We start from the raw sequence: 14,402 nt of genomic DNA on the forward strand, positions 1-14,402 counted from the left end.
TTAGTGTGATACTTACAAAAAGGACTTTTAAAAAGGAATAGACCGTTTGCTTCAATCTTCTTGAAATACTTGGGTGGAACAACACCATCAAAACCTTCCGTCAAGATCACCTTGTTGTCAGAAATGTAAAGCCTCATACCTTCTGAAATAGGATAAAAATAATAGAATTAAGAAGCACTAATGACAAAAATGTTCAAAATCTCAAGATGAAATTGTTCACATTGAGAGCATGTTTGGAAGAGTATCATACCCTCTAATGGTTTTCTAACATCCAGAAAGATCAGAACATTGACATCTCGCTGCATACTTATAGGGAGAAAACAAAAATAAGAAATTAGGTACACATAGGAAGCGAAACTCTGCCACAAATTATTATATCTAAGTTCAGCATTTCTACTATCATTTCCTTAGGTATATATATACACATAGGACAAGGATAGAAGGCAATAAAATTGAAAATTTGTCATTTGGATTCACAATTTGGTACAAAGCTAGATTATCAATAACAATAAAAATAAGCATCATGTCTTTTGTTATTCCTTCTGTATTTTGAACCTAACAACCACCTTAAGATTTAATAAGAGTTTTCTTTTCTCCCTTTTTGGTCTCCCCTCTTCGTCTAACAATTTTAGCCTTATCTTTGATAGATGGTGGTTTTGTAATATATATTGTGGCACTTCTACAATTGATCTTAGAGGTGTGTTGAGGTCAAACGAAATGATTATTACGTATGCTTGGAGAGTGGAAAGTGGAAACAACTCAAGAAACATGAGCAAAACTATCATACCCATGAAAGTTGATCGCCAATGATAGAGGGTTGGAGCTATTTCCAACCTCAGCCAAGTTTGGAGGAGGAACTATGGGCCACCCGAAGGTTGTGAAAAGGAAGAGATGTCAATGGCGCTGCCAATCAGCGGCTGTTGCGGGTGAGGCGATGATCTCCATGGGAGTAGAGGAAAGGCGGCGACCTTTTTCCCCTTCTTTACTTCCTAAAGGTGAGGCCCACCCAGATCGAGCTCGGAAGTCTTTCCCTGGCGTGGCCTTCGTGATTTATGCTGAAGAAGAATCTTGGTCACCAAGCTACACAAGACTGGGAGGTCTTTCCCTAGCGAGGCCTACTTGACCCCTGTTAGGCAAGTGATATGGGAATGGTGGGTCTAGGCTTGCAGCTTGACCACTCTAGGAGGATAACTTGGCCGTAGGCCATTAGTTAGGATAATCATGTAGGCCATAGGGCATTTGGGTCGTTTCTATGTAAGGCCCCATACCCCAGGTGAATTAGCTCTAGGGTTAGCCCCATTTCCATTATAAAGCAAGGGATCTCTTGTAGATAAGGCATGTTTACATATATTGAAATACGGCGGCTTCACTTTAGAAACTATGACTTCCGATTAGGGTTTTGGCTATGGCTAGGTCTGCGTCATTGTTTAACAAAAGTTGTGATCTTTGCTATGAAGAAATGAGAAGTTTTTAAAATCAAAACTGAAAACTGTACAAATATACTTCAAACATAAATATTGAGTCTGAACTTATTGAGTTGAAATGTTTGAATTTTGTGCTCACATAAGTTACACAATAAATGAAAACAGTTTTGTTCAGATTTCTGAATTGCATCCCAACAATATTCCACTTATCTTCACATTTATTCACTGAAAAAGCAAAGGTTCCCACCAACATAAATCAAAGTGCATGGAAAGCATAGTCTAAAATAAAGCACATAATGAAACCAAGCACCATCTAGAGGCCTTGTTGCATCATTGCTCTAATCCTCATTGGAAGACCATAAAGCTTGATAAAGCCAACAGCATCAGCATGATTGTATAAATCCCCAGTATCAAATGAAGAAATGTCTTCTCTGTAAAGACTGTAAGGGCTCTTCCTACCAGTCACAGCAGCAGAACCTTTGTACAGCTTCAAAGTCACTGAGCCTGTTGTGGTTTCGGTGATCTTCTGCATGAAGGCGTCCAAGGACTCGCGGAGCGGATCGAACCACCTCCCAGCATACACTAACTCTGCATATTTGAGGGCCAATGTGTCTTTCAGCTGAAGTGTTTCTCTGTCAAGTGTTAAGCACTCCAAGTCCCTCACTGCATCGAAGAGGATGGTGCCACCAGGGGTTTCATAAACTCCACGGCTCTTCATGCCTACAATTCTGTCTTCAACAAGGTCGACTCGGCCGATTCCGTGCCTTCCAGCGATCTCATTCAGCTTGGCAACCAAGTTTCCTGGTGAAAGCTTCTTCCCGTTCACCGATACAGGAACACCATTCTCTATCCCGATTTCCACGTATCTGCAACACGTTCAAAATAGCTAAAGTGTGTGAGCAATTTGGAAAACTATGTGCATGTTTGTAAATTCTTCTACAATTGATTTTATTAGAAAATTCGATCATGGGGAAAAGCTTATGTAAGTAGCTTTTGGGCATCAAAATTGATTCTGAGTAAACATAAGATCATCCAAACATGCTATACACCTAATGATGTAAATTTTGAACATGTAGGTTGGTCCATTTTATGGAACCCAAAGAAGCACGGACCTAGCGAGTGACAACTAATTATTCTGATAGAATAGTTACTACATGGCTAGAATATGTCCTGAAACAGCCTATTTTAAACTTAACATAACAGTAAAATAACTTTATCTGTTTCATTATTATTTAATGTATCTTAAAATTTTTATTATTTGTATATAGGCACTATGCCAGTGGAAAATGCTTACTCTGGTTCATTGGGAGCATCCTCTGGGTCTACAGTTATCATGTACATATCCTTTTTAGGTTCATTTGCTGGGTCTTCTAAAACACCGCCCTTCAGTAGCACAAATTGGAAATATAAGAGAAACAGTTAATATGTCATATATCCAATCAATAGTTTTGGAGCTATAGTACATAAGTAAACATAAATCAAACTGAAGATTTTCACTTTTAGCAACTTATCATATTACAGCATCAGAATGAGGTTTCACATTACAGTTTGATACTTCATGTGTCTAGATTCGGTACTCAATTACAAGTTTTTCCAGCTTTTAGAAGAAATAACTAAATGAACACTGAAAAGGCATACATGAATCATTAATAAGAGTAATATCCAATCCTGGAATGAAGATGCCTATGAGAACATTTGCAATAATAAGAAAAAAATTGTTCTTCTCTATTGATACCCCTATGACTTGAGATGATCCAATTAAAAACTTTGAGCAGATCATGAAAATTTCCCCAAAAGTTTACAAAGTGCTCTTAGAAAGCCATGAGACAAATCATAAAAATATAGTTAACTTCAACTAGAATGAGCATAACAAGAAAAACTTACCTCATGGGTTATGTGCCAAAGGTTCCTGTCCCTGCTGTATATGGATTTCTTGGTTACAGGAACAGGTACATTATGCTTCTTAGCATACTCTATAGCATCTTCTCTCCCTGTAATATCCCACTCCCTCCATGGAGCCACAACATTTAACTTGGGATTCAGAGCAAAGAAAGAGAGCTCAAACCGAACCTGAATAACCATGAGTAAATATATCAGAAAAAAATAATTGACATGATGAAATGTTATCAGTTGATAATGAAGTACATGCCTGATCATTTCCTTTCCCTGTACAACCATGGGAAACAGCATCAGCTCCAACTTCTTTGGCAATATCCACCATGGACTATCAATTCAGTAGGTATCAATATATGTTCAAAAAAAAAAAATATATATATATATATATATATATGCCTGATCATTATGATTCTTCTAAAATATAAGAAGTGTATTTGGGTAAACAGTTTAATTAAGTGCTTATGGCAATAAGAGCTTATCACATCAGCGCTTATTGATAAGCTAATTTGAAAACTTATTGAAATAAGTGCAAAATAGCTTATATGTAGGTATAAGTGTTTATTCATAAGCTAACTTGAGAAGCTTATGAAAATAAGCTCAAAACAGCTTATGGTCAAATCATAAGGATTTTTATACCCGACACTGGCGTAAGTGTTTATGCTATAAGATGAGCTATAACAAGCTCTTCAAAACGCAACCAAAAAAATAGGAAGATTTCTAAGGGGTAACAAAGCTGCTACTAACTTAGATGGAAGACAAGAACATCAAACTTAAGCACAAGTGTACCTTTGCAATCACAGGGCGGGCTATTGCCGTTCCAAGCAAGTATTTCCTCTCATAAAGTGCACCAGCACGCAGGCAAGGGAATACATAGTCTCTAACAAATTCCTCCTTCAAATCCTTCACAACTAAGTGGGAGGCTCCACTAGCTTTGGCCTTCTCTTCTAAACCTTCCAATTCTTGTGCACCCTATGGAATTAAGTATTTGTTACCATACATGCAGCATATAAAAATGGTGTAAAGCAAGTTTCCCCAGTCAAAATTTTACAATCTTTAAACATCTATTCCAATAACACAATTTACCAAACAATAATCTTGATTACAGAAAGTGAAGTTTACAAGATATAACATACTTGGCCAAGATCAGCAGTGAAGCAAACAACATCACAACCGTAGTTCTCTCTGCAAGGCCAAAATCATCAAATAAGCGATATGACAAGGAAGCGATTCTAGTAGGGACAAGCCAGCATGTAATAAACCTTTTTTTTTTTGGCAAAATGTAATAAACCTTGTAATAAGTAGAAATCACAATGTCGTGAAAGATAATTGCATGTAAATTCTCAATAACAAAACAGTACAAAGGTTTATCTACAGATTGTTATACAAAAGGAAAAAAGTCCAACTACGTGAACTGAGAAAAGGACCAGAACAAGTTATATACCTCAGCCAGGGGACAACCACTGATGTGTCTAAGCCACCACTGTAAGCCAGCACAACCTTATTCAATTTCCCGCGTAAGCTGGTAACATTCTTGGTTTCAGGAATTTGTATATCTTGCAGAACTGCTTTTATAACTGCATGTCAAGAAAACTTTATCACCATTACAATTTTACAAACATCAAACTTAAATTTTAAACTCAAACACCATTGTTTCAAGCTCATATTTTTCAATGAAGATGAACAATTGAACTAGAAAAGCTGCTTTATGTTGAGGTCATACATCATCAACCAAGTGGTTTATCGCATTAATTTTTCTTTTCACAAAATCATTTCTGACACCCAAGAGCTACGCACAAAACAAATGTTTCTCCCCCAAAATTGATCTTGGCTTCGAAATCAATTATAGAAGGATTTACAAACATGCACTAGTTATAGTCAAAGAGTATCTCACCTTGAGTTTTCCTGGCACCAACAACACTTGTTCTTGGCCCCAACTACATCACAGAATTCCAAAAGGATCATCAGAATTCAGAACACCATCAAAACTCAAATAATATAAATTTTAATTAAGGAGTTACTGTATATAAGACCACCTCATTGGATGACAAAGAATTCGTTTTGCAGAACTGGTGCTGAAATCGTTGCTCTGCACACAAAAAAAGCACAAAAAATAGTTAACAGAGATCAAACAGAACATGCATGACCAGAAAGCTTCATTCCCAGTTCTCAAAATGTCAACTTTTTTATTAAAAAAAAATGACATGGGGTTTTCCAAAATCCACTCTACTCTATGAATGATCATCAACTACATTTCAAGATGAATTTTTTTAGCTTCTATCTACTGCGGAATAGAAGGAAACGGTGAGTGCACCTCTTGCATGTCGAGCAGGAGCAAGAGCTGGGCATGAATATGTGAGAGCTGCATTCAGAGGAGCCATGGATGTTACAGGTTCAGAGAACAGATAGAAGCTACCTCACTCACTCACTCACTCACTCACTCACTCACTCCCCCTTTTAACGTTGTTTTGTGGGACACTATAACTCTTGTTTTTGTCAGATTGCAATTATGGCTGTCATCGGATGGAGTTTACTAAATGGCTTTAAATAAGCTAGTAAATAAAAAAATTCCTTTAAACATATTTTCTATCATTTTCCTTAAACTAACAGATTTGAGTACCTGTAGAGTCAGCCGAATCATATTCTCATGTGACAGCTTATCAAAAATATATATATATATATATATATATATATATATTCTCATGTGACACATATAAAGCTTAACTGAAGTTTTGTTTTTCATCATTCTATAAAGGTTCTAAATATCGGAACGATATCGTCCGATATGTTGCGGTAACGGCGAGGAACGTTACCGATACGGAACGATTTCTCGGTGCTATACAGAATCACGTGTAACGGCCGCAACAGAGGCGTTACAGAGCCTTGTAACACCGTTACTGCCGTGACTTGTTCTTTTCAGAATCAATTTTAGAGAGAATCAGAGGAGAATCAAAGGAGAATTGGAGAATCTTGTACCAAATTTCAGCTTTGCTTTTTCTTAGATTCAACTCAGAAACCTCTATCTTCCCTTCTTCCTCTTGCTCTCTGACTCTGAGACTTTGACCGTGAGAAGTGAGAACTGAGATAAGTAGCCTCCGACCGACCGGCGCAGCCGCGCTGCCACCCAAAACCATCGTACACTGTCCGCGACGCTCTCGTCTTCACTCTTCTCTTCTGTCTCTTCTTCACCCAATCTCTTCAGATCTGTTGTTGTCTTCTCTCTGGCTTTTGGGTTTTTGACTTGTTGATCGTGTTTTGGAATGGGAGGAGAGTGGAAAGATTTTGATTTTTTTCTCTTAAAAAAAGTAGGGTCAGTTTTGTTATTTATTTTATCATATTTTGAATTTCTGATTTCCCTAAAATTATGGCCATCATTTAGTTTTTCCCTTCCCTTGAATTGATTCTGAATTAATTTGTTTAATTGTTTAAAAGGGTGTTGGTTTGGGCTCATAACAGATTCGTTGAATGGGTTATATGGATTTTAAAAAAAATAAACTGAAATGGGTTATATTATATGTAGTTTTTTTTTTATTTGATTATCTAGCTTTTTATTTGATTATCTAGCTTTATATCTAGTTTAATAGACATATGATTCTTTTGAATGATTCTTATTGTTTGATTTATGTTAATGTATGAATTTTATTAAATATATTAGTAGCTACTAATGTATTCATATCAATCATTTTCTAATTATTTTCTTTACTTTTTGACATCTTATGAAGATTTAAAATATATGTCATGAGTTTTTGTATAATGTAGATGTTACTATTATGATCAATAATATATGTTATATAATAATATTTCTTTTTTCACATGATTTATGCATTTTAAACATAATTTGTGAAAATCAGAGAGTCATTCACACCGCAATAGGCGCAACACATACCGCAGCAACGATAATATCCGTTATCGCGAAATCCGCAACGCGACCGCGACCGCGACCGATATTTCTATTCTTCCCAAGCCACATTCCAGTTCTTTAGACCACTTTGTTTTGTTAGATTGAAAGAATGGGCAAAACTGATGAGGGATGTGCTATAGGAATCGACCTTGGCACCACTTATTCTTGTGTTGCAGTTTGGCAGGAGGAACATAGCAGAGTAGAGATCATTCACAATGACCAAGGAAACAGAACTACTCCCTCCTTTGTTGCTTTCACAGATGAACAAAGATTGACTGGTGAAGCTGCAAAGAATCAGGCTGCTACAAACCCTGAGAACACTGTCTTTGGTAAAATTTTATACTTTTATTACCTCCCTACTCTAAATGATATATATTGAGAATTATTACTATATTTGCAGATGCTAAGAGGTTAATTGGTAGGAAGTATAGTGATCCCATTATTAAGAATGATATCATGTTATGGCCATTCAAGGTTGTTGCGGGTGTTAATGACAAACCCATGATTGTTGTTAAGTACAAGGGTCAGGAAAAACATCTTTGTGCCGAAAGTTTCATCCATGGTCCTGACAAAGATGCGGGAGATAGCAGAGGCATATCTGGGGTCACCTGTTAAGAGTGCAGTCATAACTGTGCCTGCTTATTTCAATGACTCTCAGCGCAAAGCCACTATAGATGCTGGGGCCATTGCTGGTCTTGATGTTAAGCGGATAATCAGTGAACCCACAGCTGCAGCTATTGCCTATGGCCTTGACAAGAAAACTAATTGTCAAGAAGAGCAAAATATATTCATCTTTGACCTTGGTGGTGGTACTTTTGATGTGTCTCTTCTTACAATTAATGGTAAGGTATTTGAAGTGAAGGCCACTGCTGGAAATACTCACCTAGGAGGAGAGGACATTGATAACAGAATGGTGAACTACTTTGTAGAGGAGTTTAAAAGGAAGAGCAATTTGGATATTAGTGGAAATGCAAAATCACTAAGGAGGCTGAGAAGTGCTTGTGAGAGGGCTAAAAGGGTACTGTCATCAATGGTTGTTACCACCATTGAGGTAGATTCTTTGTTTCAAGGCATTGATTTCTGTTCAACAATCACTCGTGCAAAATTTGAGGAAATCAACATTGAAATTTTTGAAGAGTGCATGAAGAATGTGGATAGTTGTCTTGTTGATGCTAAGATGGACAAGAGCTGTGTAGCCTGTGTGCATGATGTTGTTCTTGTTGGTGGATCTTCTAGGATTCCAAAAGTGCAGCAGCTATTGCAAGAGTTTTTCAATGGAAAGGATTTGTGCAGGAGCATCAACCGTGATGAAGCAGTTGCTTATGGTGCAGCTGTCCAGGCTGCATTGTTGAGTGAAGGCATTAAGAATGTTCCAAACTTGGTGCTGTTAGATGTTACACCACTATCTCTCGGTAAGCATGTACAAGGTGATATCATGAGTGTGGTGATTCCTAGGAATACTACTATTCCGGTAAAGAAGACAAAAGATTTTGTTACAATTCATGATAATCAAACCGAAGTCTTGATTCAGGTTTACGAGGGTGAGAGAGCTAGAGCTAGTGATAACAATGTTGGGTTCTTTTTGTCTATCTTGCTTTCCTCCTGCTCCTCGTGGCCACCCATTGATGTATCGTTTGCCGTATATGAAAATGGTATTCTAACTGTTTCAGCTAAGGAAAGAACCACTGGCAAGATGAATGAGATCACCATAACCAATGACAAAGAAAGACTGTCAACAGAAGAAGTGAAGAGACTTATTCAAGAAGCTGAGAGTTTTGAGGCGGAGGATAAGAAATTCCTTATGAAGGCAAATGCAATGAATGCTTTGGATGACTACATTTATAAGATGAGGAAAGCTTTGAAGAATGATAGTATTAATCCAAAGCTTTGCTCAGAAGATAAGGAGAAAATCAATTCTGCAATTACAAAGGCCACCGATATGCTTGATGGTGGTAACAATCAGCCAGATGAAATACAGGTGCTTGAGGATTATGTAAAGGAGCTTGAGAGCATCTTTCAAGACATCATAAGGAAGACTGGCTAGTTATTTTCATTCTAGAGTTTATTTTGTACTGACTTGTCATTTTGTTTGTGATGAAGAGAACCTGTATGATCAATCATGTTTAAATTGTTACTGTGTGGTTGACTTGGTGCATGTTTGGGAACGCGTTGTATAATCTGGTTAAAAGTGAAAATCAATTTTGAGAAACAACGTGTGACTCAACATGCTGCCTAAATTGTTCCCCTGTCCCTGACTCATACGTACTCTACCTTCTGCTAAAAGCCTAAAATAGTGCTTGTTCTTCATGGTATGTGTGTTGTATGTCATCTCTTCCATTGTCATTTCTCTTTTTGTTTTTTGTTTTAGAAATAGCAAGTTGTCATTCAAAGCAACTAGTTGCATGACAGAATGTCTGGAATGTGGGACTTGTACCAAGTGTTGGACCTGAAATTCTTAGCTTGTGTGTGGAGCTTTGTTTGGAAAAATGTCACATCCATATAGGAGGCTATTTATTGGACTTGTCAAAACAAAACAAAACTTACAAAGGAAAACTGGTACAGACTCAGAGCTCCCCTCAAACCACTATAGAAGACTCTATTGTTACACACTTCAAAAACTCCTTTACAGTAATCTATTGACATACAACATGAGAAATTTATGAACATTTTACAAATTGATTTCTCATACATTAAATTTTAAATTATCATTAATTGTTTTAAGATGTTATACCAAGGCTCTTAATCTTCTGATGTTGGCTGTGTGCTCCAACGAGGTTCAGGAAGCAGAAGCATTCCTATCACTGCCACTGATGAAATCTTATCAGTCAACAACAACCTTTTAGTTCTCAGTTTTCTACTTTTCTATCAATCTGTGTTCTTTTCATCTCCCTCATCCTTGCAAAGGAAGTATCAGGTGGAGTGGATTTTACTAAATGGTTTTAAATTAAGCTAAATAAAGAAATTCCTTTGCTATATCATTTTCATTAAACTAACAGATTTGAGTACTTAGAAAAGGTTTGAAAATTTCTATAAAATAGAAATAATAAATATTGTCAACACCAATAATACAAAGTATTATGAGCATCTGAGTTTGGCTGGCAGAGCATTGAGATAGAAAAAGGGATAACGAATTGTAACTTAATTCAATACTATCAGTCATCAAGTCCAATGAACACAACAATTAACTAACTAAATTTCTAAATATCAGTATATTTCAATTTTAAATCTAATCTTTTATAATTCAAACGACAATGTTTCGTGGACATAAGGTACTTATTGACCACCAATCGACACACGCATAAACCGGCACAATCTAAACTATGTAAAAAAAGTTTTTCGGGGTCAGACCCCACGTTTTAAAACCCCCGCAAAACGCTTATGGTTTTTTAGGTATGTCCGAAGTATGTTGCATAACACTGGGGTTTACGTACCAGTAGTCTAATTCAAATATGTAACTAACTATTTACACAGAGTCTTTGATCCTAGAAGGTAGGACTCCTGATTATATGCACACACCAGAAACTGTTATTCATTGACACTAGGCTTAACTGCTTAAGAGTATACTACTTTTTGCTAACTTTACAAATGAAATAAAACAAACAAATAAAATTAAAAGATTGTGACAGAAAAATAATAAATAATCTATTAACGTTTCTATGTCACAAAAGCTCCTTTGCAAGTTGCAACCTTTGTTTTCTCCTGAAACAGTAGATGGAAATCACGGAAGAAGGTGATCTTTTAATTTTTCTATTTTCTATGTTTTGTATGACCATGAATCAAAAACACAAAGAATTATAAAATTTGTTGCAGATTGAAGTTTGTATATTAGGAGAGCTTGTTGTTCTTAGTGCCTCTCAGTTTATTACGAACACTAGGAGAGAAGTGGGATTTGTTGGGTACTCACTACTAAGTCAGAGATAATAAAATGTTATCTAAATATAACAACATTCTGGCCTGGTTCTAATGTCTGTGACACATAAAACTGAACTTAGATTTGTTTTTCACCATTCTATTCTTGCCAAGGCTTAACTTAGTTCTTTTCACAAAACTTCTTTTGTCAGATTGAAAGAAAGAATGGGCAAAAATGGTAAGGGATGTGCCATAGGAATTGACCTTGGCACCACCTACTCGTGTGTTGCAGTTTGGCTGGAGCAACATGGCAGAGTAGAGATCATTCACAATGACCAAGGAAACAAAATTACTCCCTCCTTTGTTGCTTTCACAGATGATCAAAGATTGATTGGTGATGCTGCTAAGAATCAGGCTGCAACAAACCCTGAGAACACTGTCTTTGGTAAATTCTCTTCTCTTTTTTAGTTACAATCCTCCTATAAATGTTTATACTCAAGCATGACAAAAGATAGTTGAGAATTATTAATATTTATGCAGATGCTAAGAGGTTAATTGGAAGGAAGTATAGTGAGCCCATTATCAAAAATGATATGATGTTATGGCCATTCAAGGTTATTGCGGGTGACAATGACAAACCCATGATTGTAGTCAAGTATCATGGTAAGGAGAAGCATCTTTTTGTTGAGGAAATATCATCCATGGTTCTCACAAAGATGCGAGAGATTGCAGAGGCATATCTGGAGTCACCTGTTAAGAATGCAGTAATCACTGTGCCGGCCTATTTCAATGACTCTCAGCGTAAAGCCACTATAGATGCTGGTGTTATTGCTGGCCTCAATGTTATGAGGATAATCAATGAACCCACAGCTGCAGCTATTGCATATGGACTTGACAAGAGAACTAATTGTAAGAAAAAGCGAAATATTTTCATCTTTGACCTTGGAGGTGGTACTTTTGATGTGTCTCTCCTTACAATTAAAGGGAAGGAATTCAAAGTCCAAGCCACAGCAGGAAATACTCACTTAGGAGGAGAGGACTTTGATAGCAGAATGGTGGAATACTTTGTAGAAGAGTTTAGAAGGAAGAGCAAATTGGATATCAGTGAAAATCCTAAAGCCCTAAGAAGGTTGAGAAGTGCTTGCGAGAGGGCGAAAAGGACACTCTCATGGACTACATGTACCACAGTTGAGGTAGATTGTTTGTTTCAGGGCATTGATTTTTGTTCATCAATAACTCGTTCAAGGTTTGAGGAACTTAACATGGACCTCTTTGAAGAGTGTATGGAGACAGTGGATAGGTGCCTCAATGATGCTAAGATTGACAAGTGCAAAGTGCATGATGTTGTCCTTGTTGGTGGATCTTCTAGGATTCCGAAAGTGAAGGAGTTATTGGATGATTTTTTCAAGGGGAAGAGTCTGTGCAAGAGTATCAATCCTGACGAGGCCGTTGCTTACGGTGCAGCTGTCCAGGCTGCTTTGTTGAGCAAAGGTATTAAGAATGTTCCTGACTTGGTGCTCTATGATGTTACACCGCTGTCTCTTGGTATTTGTATAAAAGGAGATATCATGAGTGTGGTGATTCCAAGGAATACTACTATTCCTGTAAAGAAGACATACTGTTACACGACAAGTGCAGATAACCAATCCAGTGTTCTGATTGAGGTTTATGAGGGCGAGAGAGCTAGAGCAAGTGATAACAATTTGCTCGGTTCCTTTGATCTTTTTGGCCTCCCTCCTGCTCCTCGTGGCCATCCTTTTGATGTATGCTTTGCTATAGATGAAAATGGTATTCTATGTGTTTCCGCTAAGGAAAAAACCACTGGCAGTAAGAATGAAATCACCATAACCAATGATAAAGGTAGGCTATCGGCCCATGAAATTAAAAAGTTTATTCAAGAAGCTGAGAGTTTCCGGGCTGAAGACAAGAAATTCCTTAGAAAGGCCAATGCAATGAATTCTTTGAATGATTACATCTACAAGATGAAGAAAGCTTTGAAGAATGATTATATTAATTCAAAGCTTAGCTCAGAAGAAAAGGAGAAGATCAGTTCCGCAATCACAAAGGCTACAAGTTTGCTAGATGGTGGTAATAATAAGCCAGGTGAAATAGAGGTGCTTGAGGATTATGCAAAGGAGCTTAAGATCATGTTTGAACCCATTGTAGGCAAAATTGACTTGTTCTTTTCATTTTACTAGAGTTTTCCTTGTACTGCCTAGTCATTGTCTTTTTTTTTCCTTCTCCGGAAAGAAATTTTGTCTTTGATGGCGCCAAAAAGTCAAAAACCTTTATTTCTAATTTTATTAGGAAATAGTTTAAGTTTATTTAAATTTGCAGTGGACATGTTTAAATTGTTACTTTTGTTGACTGAATTCATTTTTGGGAATGCGTTTCTATAATCGTGTTTGAAGTGAAAATCAATTATGAAAGAATCTCTTGTGAGTAGCTTCTTTGTGGTGCTAGAATTGATTCTAAGATTGGGAGGGGGGGTCGAGTTGAATCAAACTTACTATTAGAGCATCTCCAATGTTAGTTCTTATTTCTTAGTTCTTAGCACTATTCATGTGGACCCGTATTGCCGCGTGTGTTTAAGCAACTCTCAAACAATTTTACTTCAACCATGAGTTCTTAGTTCTTAGTTCTTACCACTATTCATTTGGTCTTATCAACCACATTATTTATACTTTTTATTTTCATAAAGTGATAAAACAAAACTCATAAAGCTATAAAGTAATTTGAATGAGAGAGAAATAATTAATATTTTAAGCTAAGAACTCAAAAAGCAAAACTCCTTATATAAGAACTGAGTTCTTATTTTTAAGAACTAGGGAGTCTATGTCAGCACCTTCAATGATAAAGTTCTTAGTTCTTAACTCCAAAATAAGAATTAAGAACCTTGCATTGGATATGCTCTTAGACACTCAACATTCCTGAATTGATCCCCTAACTCATACTCTTGCTATAATGTGGCTTGTTCTCCAGGGTATGTGTGTTGTATTGTTGTATGCTTAGGGCATCTCTTCCATTGTAATTTTCTCTTTTTATTTATTTATTTGGAAGTAGAAAGTTCTTATTCAAATCAACCAGTTACATAGCAGGACGACTAGAAAGCTGGGCTTGCCTTGAACCAAGTTGTGGATATAAGTTTCCAATTATAGGCAAGAGTGGCTAGTTCTTTTCATTTAGAGTTTATTTTGTACCTGCCCTTTTGTTTGTGATAAGGATAACCTTTATGATCAGTCATATTATTAGGAAATAGTATAGTTTAAGTTTATATAAGGCTTAATAGCATTTTTGGTCCCTCACTTATCATGATTTGACAGGTCTGGTCCCTC

At 36.7% G+C, this 14,402-nt stretch overlaps 2 protein-coding genes and 1 pseudogene across 2 annotated transcripts; 2 read left to right on the forward strand and 1 right to left on the reverse strand.

The window, feature by feature from the left end:
* Positions 1-1,500: 1,500 nt before the first annotated feature.
* On the reverse strand, positions 1,501-5,985 carry LOC130728754 (argininosuccinate synthase, chloroplastic-like). Its single transcript, XM_057580319.1, has 10 exons — positions 5,632-5,985; positions 5,354-5,406; positions 5,212-5,254; positions 4,762-4,894; positions 4,454-4,502; positions 4,107-4,289; positions 3,574-3,648; positions 3,309-3,494; positions 2,719-2,807; positions 1,501-2,290 (listed from the first exon to the last, which is right to left on the reverse strand). Exons 1-10 carry the CDS (start codon positions 5,696-5,698, stop codon positions 1,738-1,740), a joined length of 1,431 nt encoding a protein of 476 aa, XP_057436302.1. The 5' UTR covers positions 5,699-5,985; the 3' UTR covers positions 1,501-1,737.
* Positions 5,986-6,998: 1,013 nt separating this feature from the next.
* Positions 6,999-9,497, forward strand: LOC130728753 (heat shock cognate 70 kDa protein-like; annotated as a pseudogene).
* A 1,344-nt stretch (positions 9,498-10,841) lies between these two features.
* LOC130728752 (heat shock cognate 70 kDa protein-like) lies at positions 10,842-13,348 on the forward strand. Its single transcript, XM_057580318.1, has 3 exons — positions 10,842-10,948; positions 11,280-11,512; positions 11,608-13,348. Exons 1-3 carry the CDS (start codon positions 10,875-10,877, stop codon positions 13,263-13,265), a joined length of 1,965 nt encoding a protein of 654 aa, XP_057436301.1. The 5' UTR covers positions 10,842-10,874; the 3' UTR covers positions 13,266-13,348.
* Positions 13,349-14,402: the final 1,054 nt, after the last annotated feature.

This window comes from Lotus japonicus, chromosome 1, assembly GCF_012489685.1.
Source record: "Lotus japonicus ecotype B-129 chromosome 1, LjGifu_v1.2".
Lineage (NCBI taxonomy): Eukaryota > Viridiplantae > Streptophyta > Magnoliopsida > Fabales > Fabaceae > Lotus > Lotus japonicus.

What these genes read in the sequence shown, in the direction of transcription:
- LOC130728754 (XM_057580319.1), bottom strand. Translation starts at nt 5,698, where the DNA reads ATGGCTCCTCTGAATGCAGCTCTCACATATTCATGCCCAGCTCTTGCT. An exon ending in CAGGGAAAGGAAATGATCAG is followed by an intron (nt 3,495 to 3,573) that starts GCATGTACTTCA and finishes ATGGTTATTCAG; the next exon opens with GTTCGGTTTGAGCTCTCTTT. An exon ending in TTTGGCACATAACCCATGAG is followed by an intron (nt 2,808 to 3,308) that starts GTAAGTTTTTCT and finishes GTGCTACTGAAG; the next exon opens with GGCGGTGTTTTAGAAGACCC.
- LOC130728752 (XM_057580318.1), top strand. Translation starts at nt 10,875, where the DNA reads ATGTCACAAAAGCTCCTTTGCAAGTTGCAACCTTTGTTTTCTCCTGAA. An exon ending in GATGGAAATCACGGAAGAAG is followed by an intron (nt 10,949 to 11,279) that starts GTGATCTTTTAA and finishes TTCTTTTGTCAG; the next exon opens with ATTGAAAGAAAGAATGGGCA. An exon ending in CCCTGAGAACACTGTCTTTG is followed by an intron (nt 11,513 to 11,607) that starts GTAAATTCTCTT and finishes ATATTTATGCAG; the next exon opens with ATGCTAAGAGGTTAATTGGA.